The sequence below is a fragment of the Trachurus japonicus genome, chromosome 1, assembly GCF_045865225.1.
Source record: "Trachurus japonicus isolate A0001 chromosome 1, Traja_1.0".
Lineage (NCBI taxonomy): Eukaryota > Metazoa > Chordata > Actinopteri > Carangiformes > Carangidae > Trachurus > Trachurus japonicus.
Genome location: NC_140907.1, coordinates 23,306,218 through 23,328,905, shown reverse-complemented (window position 1 = coordinate 23,328,905; position 22,688 = coordinate 23,306,218). Strand labels below are relative to the sequence as shown.

Below are 22,688 nucleotides of genomic sequence, written 5' to 3'. Positions count from 1 at the left end.
TTTTGTACACATTTGATCAAATCTGAGATACATTTACAGATCGAATAACTCTTAAAATCTGTCAAGTCGCAAGGGGCATTAATTGAGAGTGCGTGCAAACAACAGACATGGCTGATTCCATTTGTTTGACTTAAAGAAAGGAAAGAGGGAAAAAAGAAAGGAAGAAAAGAGAGGGGTCCCAGGTCTCCACATGAATACATGAAAACACATGCTTCTCTTCTCCTTCTGTAATCCACCAGGGACTCACGCCCCATTTGGTTCCCATTAGCATAGCTCTGGTCGCTCTGCCCCGTGTCAAAGCCCAGACGCACAGCTGCACAAAGGACAGGGACCTCTGGCTCTGTGACTGCCAGCCGCGGGGCTTAAAACCAGAACTGACATGGAGGACGGGCTCTGCACTGTGGGGATTTCAGAGGGAAGACACTCATCTTTTCTGTCGACTACAGTTTCCCCCCTGTGAAGTGCCGTAGTGTTTTTAAGCTGAAGTCAGCGCACAAGTGATTAATCATTGTTTATTTTGTACCACTTTGTGCGGCAGGAAAGCTCTGTTTCAAGTCAAATCCAATGTATAAAATCAAACAAGCAAAAATTAGCCCTGGCATGAGGTATTTGCTCCCTTGTATTTTGTGGCGTGCTGTGTCTGACTACAAAGACTTTCTTTATTCGGCGTGTTTTATTTGTCACCTGTTTCCAATATGGACATTGTGAAGTCCTGATCTATCTGACGGAGCCAGGGCCTGCTTTATGACACGCAAAGCTGCTATGCCTCTTTTCCTACACACGTTGGCTGCACATTTCTGGCAGGAAATTGACAGCATTTCAGCAGCTAACTCATGGATGAGATAATATCTTGTGGGTGGAAGAGAGGACAAGATGCTCCCAGTGTTTTACAGTGACCCTAAGCAGAGACAAATTTAAATCTGAAGCTGCTGCTGCGAAGAGGAGGCGCACACATGCACACAGATGCGCACGTACACACAGGGTTTTCATTTAAATCTCGGCTTTGCTTAACTCACCAAACAAGAATTGTGGTCTGTGGCTGTGTGTTGAACATGGTAAAGGTTTCAATTAAAGTAGGAGGAACAATACCCACCCTGCATCCAGCAGCTGTCTGGGTTGGCTTTCACTTGTACACTGTCTAGAGAGGATACACAGAGGCTGAAAGGGACTAGGGAAGTGGTGTTTTAGTGGTGTTTTCTGTGGCATATAGTTACAATGTCAACCGTAAAAAAAATGACAGGGTAGCAATACAGTTGTACAGGATATTAGTTTAGGATCACCATCAATTCTATGGTTTCAAAGGCCAAGTCAGTGTCTTTGTTAACCTCTATATGTGCCTTTTGGTTTTGGATTGAACTCTGTCTCCCAGTCAGTCGGTTTAAAATCCTCTTGGAACCGGCTATAAGAGTCCAGGATGAAGCCATCTTGTTTTGCAGCTCTTCTTTCCTGCTGTTCTTCAGTCCATCTGTCCCACTAACAGTCTTTTAATTGAGAGTCCTCCCCTGTCTGATGCTGGCCATTGCTGACTGTCAGTGTTTATACAATTGGGCTGGGACAGGGACGGCGAGCCAAGCAAAACATCCATGAAACATCAAGCCTCGAGCTAAACAAAACCCAGCAGTGAGACACACACACTTGAGCCAGATAAGGGATGAAAATGATGCTTTTCTGAATGCAGCTAGGTTAAGTTGTTGACCATAGAGGCAGCACAGCAGCTGGAGAGGAGTGTCGACTGTTGTCTCCGTCTAATTGCTACAGCATTTTGGGGTTTTACTCACTTGCAAACATTTTTTACTTCCTTGCTGCTCTCTTTTTTTTTTTTTCTCAGAGTGATTTACTAAGTCTCACACACACTTGCTCAAACACGCCCCTCTGTCCTTTTCCTCACAGTCGTCGTCTTTAGTTGTGTGCCAAAGAGGAAACCCTGGCGAGACGTTAGCACAGTGACTAATGCTGTGTATCTGGCCGGGGCGCAGATAACACAGCCTCCTCCCCCGGCCTGCTGTGACAAATATGTACGAGCGTAGCAGTGGGATCCAGGCCCGAGCTTGTCCCTGACCCAGCCCAGGCCAGACACAGGTTAAACCACGGCCAAATGCAACGCAGATCCACTCTGTCCAGAGGCACAGAGTTATGAGTACGTGAGAATCTTGAGAAGTCAGTATGATTTTGTCTCTCTTGTTTCCTCTTGTCAAGCCACACACGCAGACAAATTTCCATCCTTGATGATCCTGTTTGTGATGACCATCTCTGACACATCCGTCTGCTCCCACTCTTTAAAACGCTCTGCAATCGGCCTGTAATCTTTCATTTCTATGCGTATGATCAATTTTGATGCCGTCATATCTCAAACATCTCTTCTGTTTCGCTCCTCTTACACACTCCTGACTGAATGTTGAACAATGCAAAAACGAATCCCGTGAAATAACAGGCGCAGTCCGTCCCCTCCCTTCCCCTTTTCTCCCATCAGTGCCTCCTCAGTCGAACGGGGGGGGAGGGAGGAAGGGAGGGAGGGGGCTTGCTGCTTTAATGCTTCTTAATGCTGCTGTCTGCTTAATGGGCCAGATATGAGAGGTGCTGCTAGCCAGCGTAATAAGTCAGTGATTAGAGGGCGCCTTGTCACAGCAGCAGCCCTGCAGACAGTGGCACACTTTAATTGCCGTATTAGACGCCCCTTAACTATTTTGTCAGCTGTCAGACCCCAGCTCGTAAACAGCAGAGGTGCATTTGATATTTCCATTTGTTTATTTCCGTCTGCTCCAGTTAGCGCTGCTGCACACAGAGGTAATTAGAAAAGGGTTGTGTTGTGTGACATGACTGTACTAAATCTGGATACTCTCAATTATTGTTTCCCAAATCTTCATGCAAGAGGAGGTACTCGAAATAGGAAAGTCAACTGTGGCAAAAAAAAGAAAGGGAAAAAAAGAGAAAAGGACATGAATTCACTTAAAGGTGGAATGACAGACTAACAAGTGGACAAAATTGTGTAACAGGGTTAGGGCAGCAACTAATGAAATTTCCCAGAGCCTTCATATCAAGTCCTCATATTGCAAAATATTGCATATTTTGTCTAACCAGTCTATCACTAGAAAATATTCTGCAGTCAAATATTTGGCAGTTTGACTTCGAAAATGACTTCAACAATGAATCAGTTACCAATAATGCTACACCCTTAACCATATTAACATAATTTAGATCCTCCTCATAAGATTTTACAAAAATTGCACACGAAGAACAGCGTTATATAAAACCTCATGAACACAGATTTTGCTTCAAAGATACTCTGTTGTCAGGGAAACGCACCGCATCTGAAAGAGCTGATATTACAGGAAGAGGTTTGTCTTTGACCTATTTCTGTTAAAGTTAGCTTAGGACAACCGGGCACACTTGTAAGTTTACCCTGTATCTGAAAGGTCACAGGGGTTTGACCCCAACCGTGGCCTATGAATGTTCATGAAGAGACATGTCTGCTGAGCGAGTGTCCTTGAAGGGAGGAACACCGAACTCACTTATTGCACACTGCTCTGGATAAGAACGTCAGCTCAATGCGTAACGTCTGTACACTCCAACTGACACATGGCATATAATCCTCATGCGCCGCGAGGATTGCGGAGCTCGCACCTGGAGAGCTTAAAAACGTGTGTAAAGTCAAATAATCTCAAAGTCTCCTGTCTCATTCGGTGTCAAACAGCGAGGTGACTTGGTTAGAAGTGGTGTAATTTTGTGTTTAATCTTGGATTAGCCCCTGTTCACTTTGACACCTCCGGTTACTAATCTGGTTTACAACACCTTAGGGCGAGCAAAACGGCAGGAGGGTGGGTGGGTTTTGATAGATTTTATGGTCCCTTAGTAGATTATGAGTGAGCTGACTTTTATATCCTGAATTACAGGATATAGGTGTAATCCACAGACGAGGTAATGTCGTTTGCTGCGCGGTCAATAGCGGTGGGTTTGGTGCGTGCACATGAGTAAAGAGCAGGAAAGGCTGATGTTGCGCTACTGATCCTTTTCTATCTGGAAGTGCTGATTGACTGTTCCTGACATTGTGAAATACAGGTTGCTGGCGCAGACATGGACTCCAACCTACGACCCTTTGGGAGCATGTCTGTGTCACATCGTTGTCACTACAGAATAACAGTGAGACAATGAGAGATAGCATATTTAGTGCAGATTGTAAATACATAAAGTCTCCAGCTCTGATAACTGGGGCTTTTTTTTTTTGCTGCGAGGACAAGCAGTAACTTTGTCATCCCTCTCTAACGTACGCCCTTGCGTATCTCTGCAGATAGTGCCTTCGCTTTTTGATCTGACAAGTTCCCTCAGCACTGGATCATTAGGATTTTCCTGTCAAAATAAATGTGCAGCCCCTCGCAGCAGTCACCTTGTACACTATACTCAATTTCCTCCCTCAGGCATTCCTGAAATACTTTGGCTCTGTAATTTTCATGATTACAATTTTTTTTTTCTTTTGAAACCTTAAGAATTAACACATAGGAAAAACCCTCAGTCATTCAACCCTGACTCAACAACATGTGCCAAATGTAAAATACATTATCCTCACAGTGTAGAAATGCTGTTTATTATGCCAAGTTATTAACTCGTAGTTTTTCTATTCAAACACGAGCAGCCAACATACTTAAATTACATGTTAATGTTAAGGAAATACAGCATTTGATTGAAAAAACAGAGATAAGTCTGTGTTTTACGAATCAAAAGGTTTCCTTTTATTTTTTTCTCTGGTCCTCCTACAGCTGCAGATTCCCTGTAGGCAGTTTGGGTTGCAAAACTGTTACTATCTTTATTCATCAATTCATCTTGATAATGTAAAAAAAAATGTCTGATAAACAAAGGGTAGACAGTGCTTATTAAGATTCATGTTTCTAATTTCTTTTCCTCTTTTTACTCCTTTCGCTCCGACTTCTTGTTTCTCCATGTCGTGTGAAATTTACAGCTTGCAGCTGCTGCACTCATTTGGGTGATGGAGCTGTATTCATTTGTGTGGATTTCTGTGTTCATCACACATTGTCTCAGTTGCTGTACAGACTCTTTATTGTTTGACTAATGTGAAACATCTTACGGGATAAAATAACCGCTTGCAAAATGTACCTGAATTTTTTATTCTTTGTCGTTTTGAAGATCCTTCTACATCGAGGCGTGAGCCACAGCAGGCCATGCATTGTACTGCACTGAGTTGCCCCTCGTCATGTCTGGACACTTAACCTCTCACTACTAAAAGCTTTCCAGGGTCAGACTAAGTGCAGCTCTAGTGTTGAGTAATGGAGCCCCAGTCAAAACAAGTTACATTTCTATGTTTTCAGGAAGGGAAGTCTTTTTGTCGGTTCACGTGAACTCTGGGAAATGACAGTATTGAGAGGCCGATTCACACACCAGAATGAAAAAGCAGTTGTGAAATTCATGGGCTGAGAGTTATTCTTTGTGGCACAGACTGCAACTGTGTAACACTGTTGTCACTTTTTTTTTTTAACCACAAAACACTAGTTAGTGCAGTATGGATGAGACAGTTTTGCAACAGTCACAGTGTGTAATAGTTTGTTTGACTGCTTCTTCCTCGTATTTATGACTGCTAAACTGACAACTGCTCTGTGGTTTTCAGCTTTTGCGCTCTCCTCTCACACACTCATTATCTCTCCCCCGTTCTGGAGCTGTGACTGACGTGGATCTCTCTCTTTTTCTGCTCTGTGTCTCTACAGGCCATTCGCTGCACACTGGTGAACTGCACATGTGAGTGTTTCCAGCCAGGCAAGATTCACTTACGAACATGTGACCAGTGCAAACATGGCTGGGTGGCTCACGGTAAGGAAGTTTTACTGTACTGGGTGCATCTAAATATTGTATAAATACATATGAACTTAGTGTCTGTCCCTCATAAAACTGTGTGTTCTTGCTGTGAAGAGAATGGAGGTCCTGACCTACATATCTGGACTATCCACTGTCTACAGAAAATGAAGCAGCACGAGTGTATCTCACATATCGCACTGGAAAAATGTGTGAGGGGGGGGGGGGGGTTCACTGTTTTTTTATTTACTGCAGAATCCAGATTCTCACTGCCTGTGGTTGTAATTGCACCGAAACCCAAATGTTTTAACTCATTTTCAACAGTAGAAGAAACTTTGCTATTTTTGTTTGCTTCTGTATTTTTCGACTGCTTTCAAAGTCTTGTTTTTGCACCTTAGATCAAAAAAAAAAAAAAAGAAAAAAGAAAAAAGGAACATGACCACAAGACAGATACAGAAGCAAGAGACCACACCTTATGAGTTTTTCACGCGGGTAGAAGAAAAAGGGAGAGGAGGCAAGAAAGTACAAAGAGAAGGAGGAGGGGAAAAAAGATAAAAGAAAACACCTGTTTGGCTTGCGTCCGCACAAGAGCGGGCCATGGGCCCTACAGCGGATCGCACAGGACCCCATTGACTATTTTTTAATCTCTCCCTCTGAACTGTCAGGCGCCCATCTCTCCTCTCCCCCACTTTTCATTTCATGTCGGCATTGGCAGGGACTCTGACAAGTAGTTCTTCATTTTTTATTATGTTCGTGTCTGGCTGCGCTGTGTTGTCAGGCAAAGCCCTCGTCAGCAGGAAAAAGCCGTCCCAGGATCAGAGAGAGACCCAACCAGGTGTCACCCAGACAGGCAGGGGGAGAGGGGAGGGAGGGAAGGAAGGAGGGAGGAAGGGGGAGAGGGGTATGAGGTAAGGGAGGAGAGAGGGATTGAGGCAGGGAGAGAGAGAAAGAGAGAAAGAGTCGACCAGGTGTCGCCCAGACAGCCAGAGAGGAGGAAGAGGTGACTGAGGCCGTGTTAGAGGGGGCAATAACAAAACCCACCTTGCGCTCACAATTAAGCTTTATGAGCAGCAACGAGTGTTTGTTTGGTCTTTTTTTTTCTTCACCCCCTCAGGCAACACACAGGTTACTTCATCTTATTGCTGGAGTTTGTTGTGGCTCCTGAGAGAAAGACCTGCAGACATAACTCAGGGCTAAAAAAGATACTACATCACAGTACTTGTTCTAGTGGATGGATTGAGAGAGCAAGTATTCATCATAAGATATTAGGTGTCTGTGAAGAAAATTAAACATACATCTAATTCAAGTATCGATAAAGCACGCACTGAAAATCCGGCAATTATTTTGTTTCACATTAAAACCACTATGAAAAAATTAGCAACCAATTTCATATGTTATTTTCTACACTGATTATAAATGTGGATCAATACAGTAAAGGAAATAGTAATAACATACATGTCTCGCCTTCTTGCTGCATAAACCATTTAAGTGCATACCTAAGTAAGTGTGAATAAATAAGACGTAAAGTAATGCAATGAGAAAAGCAGGTGTGAATAATTAAGGTTGGAGACAAAAGAGAATGTAATGCAGGTTAGGGTCGAGACAGATACGGAGGAGGCAAATAAAGACGAGATGCAAGAGCAGCGTAATGTGAAAGAGCAAGAGATTAGATTAAATAGAAAGAATGGCGTATAATTACATTAATGCCATTGCATTTATCTGATAGATATGTTATTATCAGCTCGTGCTGACTGTGCAGTAGCCTCCTGAGGAAGATCGGAGATGAGGGAGTAACCTGATAGTCATTAACTGTGCCTTTCTGTGTGCATGTGTGTGTGTCTTTGTGCCTGTTGGTGCGCTTTTCTTTCCTTCCGCCCCCTTTTGCCACCCGCTCTTTCACGCAGCTCTGGACAAGCTCAGCACCCAGCACCTCTACCACCCGACCCAGGTGGAGATCGTTCAGTCCAACGTGGTGTTCGACATCAGCAGCCTGATGCTGTACGGCACCCAGGCCGTACCCGTCAGGCTCAAAATCCTTCTGGACCGCCTCTTCTCCGTGCTCAAGCAGGAGGAGGTGCTGCACATCCTGCACGGCCTGGGCTGGACCCTCCGAGACTACGTCAGGGGCTACATACTGCAGGTCAGTGACCAACATTCATGCTACAGCGACAGAACACATGTAAAGCATCAAATGGGTTTAGTGTAAATGTCAAGGCCAAATATTCGCATTTACTTGACTCGTGCTTGCACACAAACGCACCCCTATACGCGTTCTTTTACATTTCCCTGCAATTTTCAGTGATTTTTGAAAGCGGGGAGAGAGGTCACAGTGATCACTACCATTACTTTCTCACCAAGTGTATCTACAAATTTCTTTGGCATTGCAGTTATTTTCAGAGGTATTGATCAAAACCACAATAGTGACAATCTAGGCCACTTCAGTCCCATTGCCCATCCATTTTCCTCACATTTTCCCTGCTGTTACTTCAACCTCAGTCTGCCTTCTTTTCCTGCCTTGTCAACACTATGCCCCTCTGCTGGAAAAAGGAAAGAATAAAAAATAAAAAAAAGTGGAGAAAAATGTCACACCAGCAACTATAAAACCACTGTAGTGCATTTCCTCTCTCCATCCATCCATCCCTCCTCCCTCTCTCCCTCCTTCCCTCCTGTCTCTCCCTCCCTCCTCTCTCTCTCCCTCCCATATAATTGCAGTCAGACACATTTCTCAATCAAAGGTACGGAGGTTTTGGTGTTGAAACCCAAACCAAAGTGTTCCTGAATGAATTAGTTAAGAGCGAGTGAACATGTGCATGTGGTTAGCTGTGTATGTGCGCGTGTGTATATATGAGCGTGAGTGTGTGTCTGTGTGTGCACATGTGCTTATCTGTATGCGTATACTGTATGGTTTAGTGTTCCAAGAGTGTAAGTGGAACAGCATGGTGAGGAGAGGGTGGTTTGTATGTGGAAACAGCTTCTGTGAGTAAAGCACTCGCAGATCCAGTCCCTATTTGAGACACAACACACACACATGCACATACACACACACCAAAATCAATAACTACCCAATGGTTATATCAGTATATATAATATGAGTGTAATTTAGAGACAGAAAAAAAGTTATCAAATATATTTATCTATATATATATGTGAAAATAAAGGATATAATATAATATAATATAATATAATATAATATAATATAATATAATATAATATAATATAATATAATATAATATAATATAATATAATATAATATGACACAGCGAGACACTGCATTATAATCTTGCAATATTATAGTCTCATGAAAAATATTTTCTGGATTTTTCATATTAAGAAATGATAAAAAAGCATTTGGGCTTTGACTAGAGATAATTTTCATCATTGAATTTACAATTGAATATTGATTTCTGCTGTTTTTCACAAGGTCAAATAATCATTTACTTGACTTAACAACAAATGGTAAAACATGAGCAATGATGCCCCCGGGTTAAATCCTCAAATGTTTTGTATTTGTCTGATCAAGACAAGAGGAGGATATTTACTTTACTACAAAATGAAACACATGCAAGCAGCAAATGTTAATATTTGAGAAGCTGAATCCAAAGAACATTTGTGATTTTTGTTTGATCTAACAACTGAAACGATTAATCAATCAATCAAAATTGTTGCAGGTAAATTTTCTGTCAATAACCAGCTGTTACAGCTTTAAAAAAAGAAAAAAAAAACATTTTTATGATTTAACCTTCATATTTTCTCAAGAGAAACCTAAGTAAATGCTCCAAATCTGCAGTGTGAGAAAGCCTCGTATTAAGTAACCATTGGAGCACTGAGGTTCCCATAGTCGTAGCCCCTGTGTTTTTATCAGCTGGTTCTAATAGTCAGCTGTTGGGAGCACCATTGCTCAACCGCTCAGCCTCATGTCACGCTACTGGCTAAATCCTCTAGATCTCCTCAGAAGAGCTTCAAAGGGGCCGCGGCCGTGGAGAAGCAGCCAGTCACTTAAGGACAGTAAGTAGTCATTGTACGGCCCTATTAGCCTGTAAGTAGCTATGAAATTCAATCATCTTCCCCGAGCCTCCGGGCAACGCTTTGTGTCAGGGGTGTGTTCCCCACCACTATGCTGCGCTAAATGAGAGATAAAATGAGGAGAACAGTATTGCAAACGATAGATAATAAGTTGTCTTTTTGATATTGATGTCAGGGGACGTTATTTGATGATAAATTACTTTACCGTAATCCTGGCAGTCAGGCTTTCAAGTGCTCGCTTGTACTGATTTAGGATTTGAATAAAAGTGTTTAGGCCACAGGAGTAATCATTGTTAATTTCTATTTTAATGAGATATGTTATAAATCGCTATAATTATCCAGCAAATACATCCACTATTTCTGGATTACGTTCTAATGAAGCCTTACATTTTCTTTGAAGGTTTTTGGTTAGCGCGGCATCTCCATGAGCACGTACTGTATGGCTCTCTTTGTTTTCTCCTCTATCTCCACTACTATCTCACAACGTTCGACCGTGACAAGGAGTAGTTTCCATTGAGAGAAAAAATTCATCTGTGTGTTTGGTGCGTGGCATGTGCTTGGGTGTCAGTGTGTATGGGTGTCAGTGATGCGTCAGAGAGCTCAGGACACCGAGCTGACAGAGTGAGTATACCTGCAGCTCCTCTGGAGCCTGACGAAGGGAAAACACACGTTTATATTCGACCAAACATATAGGAAGGACTCCCTGAAAACAGACACAGCTCGGCTTCAGCCCTCTGCTTACTCCTATCAGTGGACACACTACGAAATCACAGCATTCCTACAGCAATTTTCTAATGAAGTTAATGCAAATGCTGCAGTGTGGCACCCACCGACTCGTCCTGCGGAGGCCGTGGTCACTCTTTAACGCTCCCCAGCCTCCTTCTTATCCTCATTTATGTTCCTGTGATCTCATTCAAAGAGCTCATGCTTGCACATGCACCTGTGCAAACACAGCGACTTGCTCCTTAGTTGTATTCTCTGTAATTCTGAAGCTGTAAAGAGCACGTGTGTGTATTTAAGTGCCACCTCTGCCCTGGATTAGAGCTTCACCAAACCTCATCTGGTCCGTCTCTCTCTCCCAGGGAGGATATTTCAGAGACCTCTCACAGTGCTCACCTGCTTTTCCTCAGTAACGGCACAGGCGAGCCAAACACCTACATTCCTCACTTATACACTAATGTACAAGAATAGCCGCGAACCACCACTGGTGTGTTGTTCATTCATATCAGAGGCATCAGCGGCAGCGCTCATCCCAACCTCGCTTACGCTTGCGTCTTCACCACATCGGCATCAATACATTTAGGTTCACCATCATTATTTCAGCCTCATCTGGGATAAACTTGACCCTCTGCGTCCTCTCTGCCATTCACTGCGTAACAAAAGTAAACACAGCACAGAGGTGTGACTAAATATGCGCACTCTCTGCAATTTACCTTTGTAATAGGCTCCTTAAACTGAAGAAATTAATCGATGTTGTTAAAAGCTCAATGGCTTATCATGTGTTTGGAATTTTGATTTGTAAAGGGGAGGAATAATACATGACATCAATAGCCATTAAAATGAGCGATTGTCTTTCTCTCTCTCTTGTTTCATTCATCCATAAACCTTGTAGCTTGACCTTCAGATCACAAACTCCTTACACCTACTACAGTATTCATATACGAGTGTACTCAACGCGTGCTCCTCCGCTTATGTGAACGCGCATCCACGCAAAAAGGATCTGGATGTTTTTAAGTCCTCAGTAAACACATTCTTGAAGTTAAAGATGAGCCAAAAGAGAATAACTCCCTGTCATCGCGTGTATGAGAGCTCTAGTTTAAAAGTTATTCCGTGACCTTTGCTCTGTGCATTTACCACTACAATATTCCAGACGGAGACTCTCCTTAAAACTCACACTGCAGTCCCTGCCAACTTCAGCAGAGGGTGGTTTAAGATCAGTTTTTCTGTTGTCACTACTCATATTAAGTTAGTTAACAGATGTGTTAAGATGTATATGAAACTATCGCTAATAGTTTACAGTAAATGTGTCATTTATCTTGGATGCTGACAGCAATGCATACTTTATAGAACATAAATGACAAAGACAAAACTAAAAACAATAAATACCAAGTAGCAGGAAGTAGTATTCTGCTATTGACAGATAATTATATAACTCGTAAACATTTCATGAACAAAGCAACCCGCCTTGCCAAATTCATTTCAACATTATCATTCGTCTGTAAGAGGCCATGTCAGAGAAATACTCTGTACTAATACTGTACAACGTTTTGCAGAGCAAATCTGAGCGAGGCTTTCACCTGACGCCTAAAGGTTATGTATCTATCTCTGGGTGCAATATTTTGCCCTTCATGCTGCGTTATATTTCTTCATGTCTCCCCCCCGCCGCCATCGCCCTGACTTCAAGTTCAATCCAAGTCAATATGTGAACAATACAGACACGTTTATTCTTTGCCAGATTTCTCTGCCCTTCACTTTGGCAGGACATTTTTTTTATTTTTTTACCTTCATCCTTTCCTCCCTCTTTCTACTCATCCCTCTCTCCTTCCCTCTCCCATGGTTGTTTCCAGACAGACCCACGGCCAATGTGCACCAGATGCCCCCCCCACCCCCACCCCTCCACCCCATCCCACAGCCTGTCACCGCTCACTCCTCTGTTCGATACCGACAGATGGAATTGCTATCAGTACTGGCTTCTCTGTCTCAGCCTCTGTCTCCCACACTCCACACTGTCTATTTTGTCTTCCTCCTTCTTATCCCTTACCAAGTGAAAAATAAGTAGAGGCAGAGAGAGAGAGAATGAGTGGAAAAGAGATGGAGAGGGAGAGCGAGATGCAGGCTTTGCAGCCAACATATGGGCCAAAGCCCAGGGTTTTCCTAAGCGACATTCTCAGTAATGTTCTGTCCTTGTAGAACATTGGGCTGCCTCCGCTTTTATGAGATGTGGTTTTCCTGACTCCACACGGCTTCCAGAAGACCCAGATGGAACCGCTAACAACCCCCACCACCGCCACGCAACCACACACACACACACACACACACGCACACACATACCGTACACACACAAACAGTCTTAACCCTAATTGCACACACACTCGCAGGAATTCTTATTCAAACTATCAGGCACACACGCAGCCACAAAATCACACTCGTCTACCCCAAAACGGCCCTCCAACATGGGGCTTTGTTTCAGCGGCAGTTGCATGGGTTCGAGTGTGTTTTAGTGTTATTAATAGAGAAAAATCTTCCTCTTAAATATCGTATTATATATCTTCTCATGCTGTAAATATATAGTTTATATAATGAGCATGAACGTCGGAGGTAATGTTGAAGGGCTGCAGGGGGGATGTGCTCTTACTCGAAAAAAGACAAGTCACTGTAATGTTGTACATGTGTACTTACACATGTGGAATATGAGATGTAATTACATGGATTAGGGTGCAACAGTGTTTGTGTAAGACAGGAAACCATTTCCAGTTGCAGGTGGGTCCTGAGGCCTTAGTCAAGGTACCACTCCGCTTCTCTACAGTGGTTAAGAAAGGTATTTATTGAGTTAGAGTCACATTTCAAAATGTCTATCGTTTTTTTTCCCCCCTTCTCTCTCCCTCACCGCACTCCCTTTCTCCGTTTTCTGTCTCTCACTCTGTCAACTGTGAAGGTCACCATATCTCTTGATCCTCGCCTGAGAAACTTCCATTTTAGGTAGTCAGTCTCTGCGCAACAACATTTTTTTGGACACAATCCCCCTTCTCCAATCTCCTCCATACGGCACACTTGTAACCTCTATTTTCCTCCTGTCCTCCTCTCCTCCTCTCCACCCTCCATCACCTCCCAGTGCCTCCCGTCTCTCAGAACCTGTTTTCTGTTATCACTACTTAATGCCTCACCCTGGGAGATGGACGGGGGAGAAAGCATTCTCCCAAGGTGGAAATTCTTACGTTCATATGGTTATGATTTGGTGGGGAGGTCAGGCTCGACTTTTGCTGGAAGGCTTATGGTTGGCTCTGTGCTGGCCGTGCTGGGCTCCAAGCACATCAAAGAAGGCCGGTGTACTGAATCAAGGTGATCCCCCCCCCACCACCACGTCCACCACCCCACCCCTCTGCACACATACACACACTTGTCCTCCCTAGTGCTCTTAAGGGTGTCTTCTCCCTTCTTATTCTCAATCGCTCACTTCTAAGTAAGCTGGAGATAAAAGGATGTGATTTCAGATTAGAGGATCAGTCAGAGAAAGGTAGAACAGCATTATCAGCAAGGCATTAAAACCTTCGTTTTTGATAACATAACTGTATATTAAAGAAAACACTGACTTATCAACAAGACATAAAGTCCAGCGTGCATTATATTATCATAAACAATTTGGGCTTTGGGCTTTTTTTTTTTGTCTTTTTTATTTTATCTTGCGGTGTAAATGTCTTTGCTGTCACTTTTCTCACAGCTTGCAAAGCTCACAGCCAGCTCCTTACACAAGTTCTGCCCATGCCAAATCCTCAGTCCCTCGCTCTCGAATCCTGAACCCGAAGCCTCAAATGAATTCAAGCTGGGGAAGTAAGGTTATGAGCAGGTTACACTGTATGCTGGAATTTGGGAAATAATTCCCCTTATATTGGATTTGGACGGTAGTCTGAATTTTGCCATAGATTCGACGAGGACTCACAAGCTGCTGCAATTTTAAGACTGAGAAAGAAAAAAAATGTATCGACACTGAAGCTGTTTGTGTATGTGTGTGTGTGTGTGATTTTACACACTTGTAAACATCTTTGGACATCAAGTGGAGGTTGAGAAGAAAATGGCTCCCAAATAGAGTAGAAAAAAAACCCCTGAAATTTATCTTGAATGATTTTTTGGGGTGATCTGATTCTTTCTTTTCGGCTCCATGAGCTGGACGGTGGTTTTAGTTTTACTGAATACATGCTCTCGCTTTAATGAGCAGAGCTACATTTATTTTTCTCAGTATTTTCTGTTTATTTGGCTTCACAGAGACTTGAGGTGAAGTTTGGCTGACTTACATCTTCTGATCCTTTTTGTCAGATAGTTTTCACGGTGTAATACAACACAGAAATGTTTGTGTGCTGCAGCTGCCAGTGCATGATCATGTCCTGGTGTTTGTGTGTCATGTGCTCACATGTTGTTATTTTCACCCTGTCACAGTGTGACGTGTCTAGTATGTTACCTCCACTGCCATCACCTCTTAAGGATGTTTCCTCTGTGTGTGTGTGTGTGTGTGTGTGTGTGTGTGTGTGTACTCAGGTCTTAGATGATATGAACTACAGTACTGTGCAGGGTTGTGATATTTATCTTTCAGGTTTTTGCTCGTAAAGTGAGACAATTGCTACAGCAATAACATTCACCACTGTGATGTGCTCTCCTCTTTCTTTCTCATCGATGATCAAACCACACACTTGTTGCGGTTTAACTATTTCCAATCCTTGCTGCCTCATAAATGTTAATATGAACTACGCACATAGGCAGATGATGTAAAGTGAAAAAAATTATAATTTCCTTTTATTAAGGGAAAACGTCAGTGATTTAAAAAAAAAAAAAAAAAAAAGCCAATACATACTGCAATTCTTCTCAAGAGACATTTACGCAATTACACCACGTTTGGAAATCCCTTTAATGCATCCATTACATGCTTGGTGGCCACATGTATATTTCAAAATGTTATTTTAACTTGGGGTGGGTGACCCAGTATATGGTCAAATTTAAAGATCATGAATATTACATGCCAAAACATATGGGAGTGAGAAGAGTGTGTGTGTGTGTGTGTGTGCGTGTGTGTGCCCTCTAATAAAATCTGATTGGGGAGTTAACATGCTGTGCAGGGCAAACATGGGAAGTGAAAATGATATGTTTAACATACATGGTCAGGTCTAGGGGCCTCCCATGGGATCCCAGTAGGGGTTTGATCAAACTACCCTCAGCACACACACAGTATATGAGCGCCACCTTCTTCCCCCATTTCCCTCTCCAATCCCCATGATAAGGCCGACTTCAAAGCCTTGCAGCCAATCCTACAGCTTTGCCCGAGATGCTGGTTTGATTCACTGGCTGCATCTCTTCCCATGGCCCCCAGCACACCCCAACACACACACACACACACACTGTTCTATTCAGCTTCAATCTATATCTGAAAAAAAAAGAAACTCTCTCTGTCCTCCTCACAGTATTTCCAAATGCAAGTGAAGAAAAAAGTGGCCACCAGTGCTTCTTCTTCTTCTCGCCCCCTAAGTTCCTCTGACATGTCATAATTAGAATAAAAAGGAATATTCTGCCTGTATTAATGGGGTGCACGCTTTCTCTTCATCCCCTCTGAACACCCTGTTCCTCCCTCCCTCCTCGCCTGCTCCATGTGATATGCGCCATACTGATCAGTGTAATGGGATCTCTGGTTCTCTCACTGCACATTTGCCTTTCTCTTTTTACCCAGTGTCCATGGCCTGCCCCCACCCCCCCCCCCCACCCCCCTGCATCCCCCGGAGAATTCCCTCAACAGGTCCTCGCAGCCGCCCCGGTGTAGCTGGAGATGCTCTCATAGTCAGCTGCACACCCTAATTGAAACAGGGAATCTGCCCGGCTGCTTATCAGGAATTTTTATTTACCTCAGCCGGGCTCTGCTGCACCTCTTTTACTTTTTTCAAAGAGGGCCGTGTTATAATTACCTCCTTAAACAGAATCCCTCTCTATCTGTCGGCATCCCTGGCTTCATATATCCTTTTTCATAAGTTATAATATCCTGTCTCGCCTGCGCCGGAAGGAGGAAATGGCTTCTGAATTCTGAAGTGGCTTTTCAGGGGGCTACAGGGGGGTTTGTTGCTGCAGAGGGAAATTGAATTTTACTTCAAGGTCAGCGACACTAATGACAGTGTGGGAAGGTGTTGATCTCGTGTAGCGCTGGTTTGTCTAGCAGCATCCCACCGTATCGATCTGCACAAGAGATTCTACTCCTGCATTGATTGTCACACTGAATTGTTTTTCGGAGTGTGGTGGAAATCACTAGCGTAGTATAAGCTGTGATTTGGGACTGCAGGCTCTCCTCTGGGGTCAGAACGTGTAGATAGAAAAACAAATCGTTTTCCAACAACCAAAAAAAAAAAAAATACACCAAGAAATTCTCCCTGAACATGTAGAAAACTAGATCCAGTACATAAATGTCTTGAACTGCTTCCCCCACATTATGACTGATGCTTAATATAGCCGTTGAAAGTATACATACACTCTAAATACCACTTGAGAAACCCAAAATGCACACATACTCACACAAGCCCTACACAGGCTCAAAATATACGCCCACCCGTACAGATACTAAGAGTGAGGATTTTAACCAATCACTTTCATGATTCACTGCTGTTTGTATGCAAGATGGTTAGTTATGGGTAGGTGCCCTGCGGTGTGAGTGAATGTGTGTCACTTCCCCCACAAATGGAAACATTTAGACACCGAAGTGTATCCTGAGGTGAGAGCTGTAGAAGCTCTCACTCATAAAGTAGCAGGGAGGCAGCCTGTGGAGGAAATGAGCTAGGCAGACTGGTGGAGGGAAAGGAGCGTGACACACACACCGAAGGACCTCACACACACACACATGCACACAGACACTCACATACGCGCACTCTGGCGAACCACACACTGGTGACTGCTGTGGTTGTGTCTATCAGCGTCTCGTTTTTCACCAGTGTCTCCAGCTGTGTTTGACTTCCTGTGTTTCTACGTGATGCTGCGGTGTCACTGGCACAAGGACACAGGCTGCACTGTACCTCCATGTTGTGTGGTATCGGGTTAAAAGGTTCACTGACCCCGTCGCGAACCGACACCAGCGCCGGCCCGACACACACCTGCGGATCTCGCCACAGAATACAAAATAACGTGGGACAGTGGCTGGAGTTTCTCGGTTTAGACTTTTCTATATTTTCTACGGGCGTATTTATGTTGGGGCGGATTTTTAAACAAGTCAACACCTCACCAGTTCTTCCTCTTCTCTCTTTCTCCACTTTCACTATCCTCTCCCTCCCTCCCTCCCTCTCTCTCTGACGTGTTGTGCATGAGTGCTTTTATTAAGCAAGATGACCTGTCATGCAGGTGTGAGGAGGAGGTGATGACTGCCCCTGCTTCTCCCTTCTTCTTCCACCTATCCTCATATTTTCTCTCTCTCTCTCTCCCTCCCCTCCTCTGTCTCTGGTCTGAAGAAAGACACTGCCTCTCCTATACCAATTGGTCCGGCTTCACTTCACCTCAGACAGGAGAGGAGAGGAGAGGAGAGGTGGACAGAGGGGTTGAGGAGAGAGAGAGAGAGAGAGAGGAGGAGGGGGTAAAGAAGAGGGAGAGGATGGGGGGGAGGGAGTGAAGCCTCAGAGTGGGAGCAAAACCGTGGACATGAGAAACTTCAAAGTCAGTTGATTTCCATAGGTCAGGCCGTTTTTTAATGCTGATTAGTATTAGCACGCGTTGCAAGATTAAAGACATTTCTTTTGTTTGTTTGTTTGTTTTTATTCGCAGCCATGCCAATAAACAATCAGTGCATTAAGTGGCGAGCAAATGGAATCAATTCATCCAGTTTTGCGCAGATGAGTGCAGAAAACGAGGCGTGAAGCAGCCGCTCTCTGTGTTTGGAGTGGCTAATTAGGAGCCCATTACAGGGCATCTCAGCATGGTGCTACCCTGATTGTTTATTAGAATTTCACAAAGGTGAAGGAGAGCGAGGGAGAGAAAGAAAAGGGGACTAATAGTAGTAATAAATGGATAATAAATGGATACCTTACTGAGCCGCACACACATACACACACGCAGCCTCGGTGAATGCCAGCCCCTGGGCCTCCTACAAAAAGAGCCCTTGTAAAAAAGTTGGGGAAAAAACAGAAAAATCTCTACCAGCACCGTGCATATGCTTGGCTCCGTCCTCTTAAAGACTGTCTTATTAAATGGGTAAGTGGCTGAGTGCTGGGACCACCAAGTGAGCCGTGCTGTCACTGGCACACAGCTCTCTGTGGGCTGAGTGCCGCAGGCGCAGACAGGATATGATATAGGGTCACCAGAAATGATGGTTTAACACTCCATGATGCATCAGTTCCCAGCACTCGCTGCACAGCACTGCCAGTGGCATTTCGAAGACTTTTCAACTCGTGGATTTTGTTGTAGAAGACACAGCAGCGCTAAGTTATAGTAGCCTCCCACAACACAACTCGACCATGGAAGTGTGTGTGTGTGTGCGCGTGTGTGTGTGTTGGAAGGCAAACGCAGTAATCAAGAAAGACAACAGGGCTTACTGAAGAGGGAGGATCAATAGACTGCTACAGGTGACTGACCTCAGTGAGCGCACACACATGCATGCAGGATAACCACACCACACAAACACACAAACACACTCAGGCGTAGGCACATGCACCAGTAAGTACTTGTGGCACGCTCTCCTCTGTGTTGTCTCCACCTAACCTCTAGTTTACACTTTGTGTGTGTGTGTATGTGTCTGTACAGTGTACACTCACACGCAACCAAGTATTACTCTCTCTCATCTTCAGGATCTAAGGCTCGATGCCAACTGGTGCTTTGGTGCCAGGCACTGCCTTATCACCTCCCCGGCACACACACACACACACACACACACACACTTGCATTCTTACTCACATGTGCACTTTAAACAGCCTGGTTGCGAGAGTTTGTGCACAGGCACTCACACACAGTTGTACATGATGATCTACCCTCCACATAAACAAAGATAAGAGCAGGAACGCGCAGCACTAGGCCCCAAGAGGTACAAAGCTATTACTGGGAGACCACAGTCGCGTGGCTGTGTGTGTGTCTGTGTGTGTGCAGCCGTATTTGTGTTTATGTAGTGCCAGTTGCGGGGCAGAGCTCTTGGAAAGTAGCTCCGAATTTTTTTGCGTCACCACCATTTGCCAGTGTAGCAGAACTAACCGCTCCTAACTGCATAACAAGAGGCTGCCAATGGTTGCGTGAGGTGCTAAACTCCTCACTGACTTCCTGTCAAGGTCTTTGCCACCAGCCGTCACAGCGTGCACATTCAAAAGGGATCTGACGATACGATCACAGCAAGTCACTGAACAAGGCGCCAAAGGGCACTGACAATTCGACAATGACTTTGTCAGCGCCAGCGTCTCACATTGAATCACACCTTATGTCGAGCGGTGCGGCCTACTTAGGTATGGGGGGTGCTGCCTCCCTCTTGATCCCTGACAAAAATCCAGCCTGCTGAGGTGACACAGTACAAAGCGTTTTCCCACTTTGCCAAGCTGACAAACCTAATTACCGTGGTAAAATTCCTTGGATCATTCCTAGATCAAGTCTCCTTAGCACTGTGAGCTGCACACCCAAGTGTCCCCCAGGACTCCCATTGATTTCCCCCGATTCCCAGGTCTTGAACACCGAACATGTCTCGAAAGCTTTGTAATTACTCACTGAAATTCCCATAGTGTTATCTATAGCTTTATAGCAATCACAGGGTAAAAAATATATGTTTTGCCTGTTGAGTGAGGTGAGATCTCATTACCTGTTTATTAGCTTTAAAAGCTCGAGGCAGGAGCTGTAAAAGTTTACCAGTGGTGACATCTATGACTCAACTTGCTATTTATTAATGCTTTAAGAGTTGTTTTTAGAGGTCCATATTCAACTCAGAATCAGACTCAGTATGATTTGAAAGTTAAAAATAGACAGTTTCAGGCACTTTTCTCTGGCTTAGTGACAGAAGTTTGCCTTTGTGTAGCAGTGGAATGAATTCCTCAGCATTATGACCACATCAGTTCCTTCAGCTCTTTGAAATAAATGCAGGACCGAGGCAGTTTTTTTTTTCTGTTGTTATCAGAGCGTAGGCCCAGCCACCTTCTCCCTTTATGGGCATGTTTTGCTAATCTTGCTACTGGCCTCTACTTTTTAAGTCGAAACAGGTGTTGCACTTATAATGTAATCTTGTATTAGCACAAGCACCTCAGCTCATACTCCTCTGAGGCTGTTTTCTTTAGAGATTCCTTTGTTATAGCTACAAGGCCTATACACCTCGTTCCATATAAGTTAGATCCGTGCCATTATGGCTATTTTGCCATGGATGTAGTTTTAAGATGGGCTCATCGGGGGTCAGGTATACTTGTTCGAATCCCTGTCGATGCTTCAGAAAGCGATGATGAATTCGTGCGCTGGCACTCAACCAATCAAGACAAAAGTTGTGTCCACTGTGAGTCACAGCTGAACCTATTTCTGTTTTTGCCATCCACTGTGTGCGTGTTAGCGGGTAGATGAGTTTTATTGTCTCCCTTAAAATAAAAGTGATATAAAGTAAAAATCAATCTGGCACAAGACCCAGCAAAAAAGGTATCTGCTTTGGTCCCCTCAGCCACCCTCCTCTCTGCCTTTTCTTCCATTTTCATGTCTAAGGATAGAGAGATTAAAGGGAGGCCATGTCTCAACCCTGAAGAACTGCCATCACTCAAAGATGAGCTGTGCCAAGCTCCGCTTTCTCTCTCTCTCTCCTCTTCTCTTTCTCTGTCTCTCTATCCACTGGATGCACAACATCCCCTGGTGCTCTTTGGCCCTTCTCTTCATCCTCAACCCACTCACACACACACACACATACACACACATCACACCCATGATTTACTGTCACACACTCCTATGTGTGTGTGTGTGTGTGTGTGTGTGTGTGTGTGTGTGTAAAAAGTGTGCACACATGTGAACTGTGCATGGCAGCGGCCACATCAAATACACTAAAGCAGCTCTCCTCTGAGACATTACCCCATCCCATCCATTCTCATTCCCCCATAGTGATTCCAATACAGAAAAAAGTCAACATTTCAAAACCTGAAAAAATTAATAAATAAAAGTAAAGGCTGACTACATCTGGCACAATGTCTGTACTTAAGGTTTCCAAGTATGTGTCTGGGGAGGAGATCTGGTGGGACGGAGCCCGAGTCGGCTTGGAAGCAGTAGAAACGGATGTCACACTGGAAATTTATACGGTGCGGTTCAGGGAGCAACGGCTGTAAATTGACAAGTGATGCTTGTGAGCAGCGTTACCCGTCTGTTTCCCTTTCTCTCATCTTCTATCTTTTTTCCGCTCATCTTTTCTTCTTTTAGCGTAGCTGTTACTTCTTACATCTGTGCTCGCCCCCGAGCATTATTGTTAACGGGTGAGAGATACAAAAACAAGCCAGAAGACTAAAGGGGGGGTGAGGAGGGAAAGGGTGTGTATGTGGGGAGGGGGGTTAGGTCTGCAAAGAGACGTGGGAGCAAATTACTTGTATTCCCCATGTGACATGAAATAGTGACAGACTAAAAAAAAAAAAAAGTGAAGTGTATTTGAAGCCAGTATCTTTTAATCTCTGAAATGAAGCAGTGTTGTGCTTAGATGAATGTGACCCTCAAGTCCAGTTTTGGCGATGTTGAGAGGGTGTGAAATGAAGGGAAACTGTAACACAACTCCAACATTATAACACTCTGTCACCAGCACCAGCATTTACTATAATCCCTGTCATTTCTTCTCTTGAAAAATATCCAACATGCGGCCACAGCAGTGAGGCTGAGTGTGTGCGCACATTTGAACCCCTGTGTGTATCTTGTGATATAATTTGATCGAGTTATTCTACTGTATAAATGCCTCTAATGGTGGCACTCTTCTCAATAATATATGATCCTCCTTTTTCTGTCCCTCCTCCCCATCACATCATGTTTGGAGTGACAGCCACATGAGCCACCAGTCCTATTAGTGCACTCCCTCTGTGACACAGTGTATGCATCCTGAGTATGAACATGATGCTGAAACAGAGATGCACAATAAGAAGAAAAGGCAACTGCCTGTTTATAGTCATAGCAGATAAGCAGCTGCGAGTTATCTTGACATTAGAGACTGTGGTGTGATTATTTATCGA

At 44.0% G+C, this 22,688-nt stretch overlaps 1 protein-coding gene across 6 annotated transcripts in view; it reads left to right on the top strand.

Moving 5' to 3' along the window:
* The window catches only part of bnc2 (basonuclin zinc finger protein 2), a 160,815-nt gene that overhangs the window by 111,889 nt on the left and 26,238 nt on the right, over positions 1 to 22,688 (top strand). For all 6 annotated transcript variants that reach the window (XM_085780829.1, XM_085780847.1, XM_085780856.1 and 3 more), the window contains 2 exons: positions 5,712 to 5,814; positions 7,701 to 7,936. In XM_085780829.1, coding sequence (XP_085636955.1) covers positions 5,712 to 5,814; positions 7,701 to 7,936 — 339 coding nt within the window. The remainder of the gene's footprint in view (positions 1 to 5,711; positions 5,815 to 7,700; positions 7,937 to 22,688) is intronic.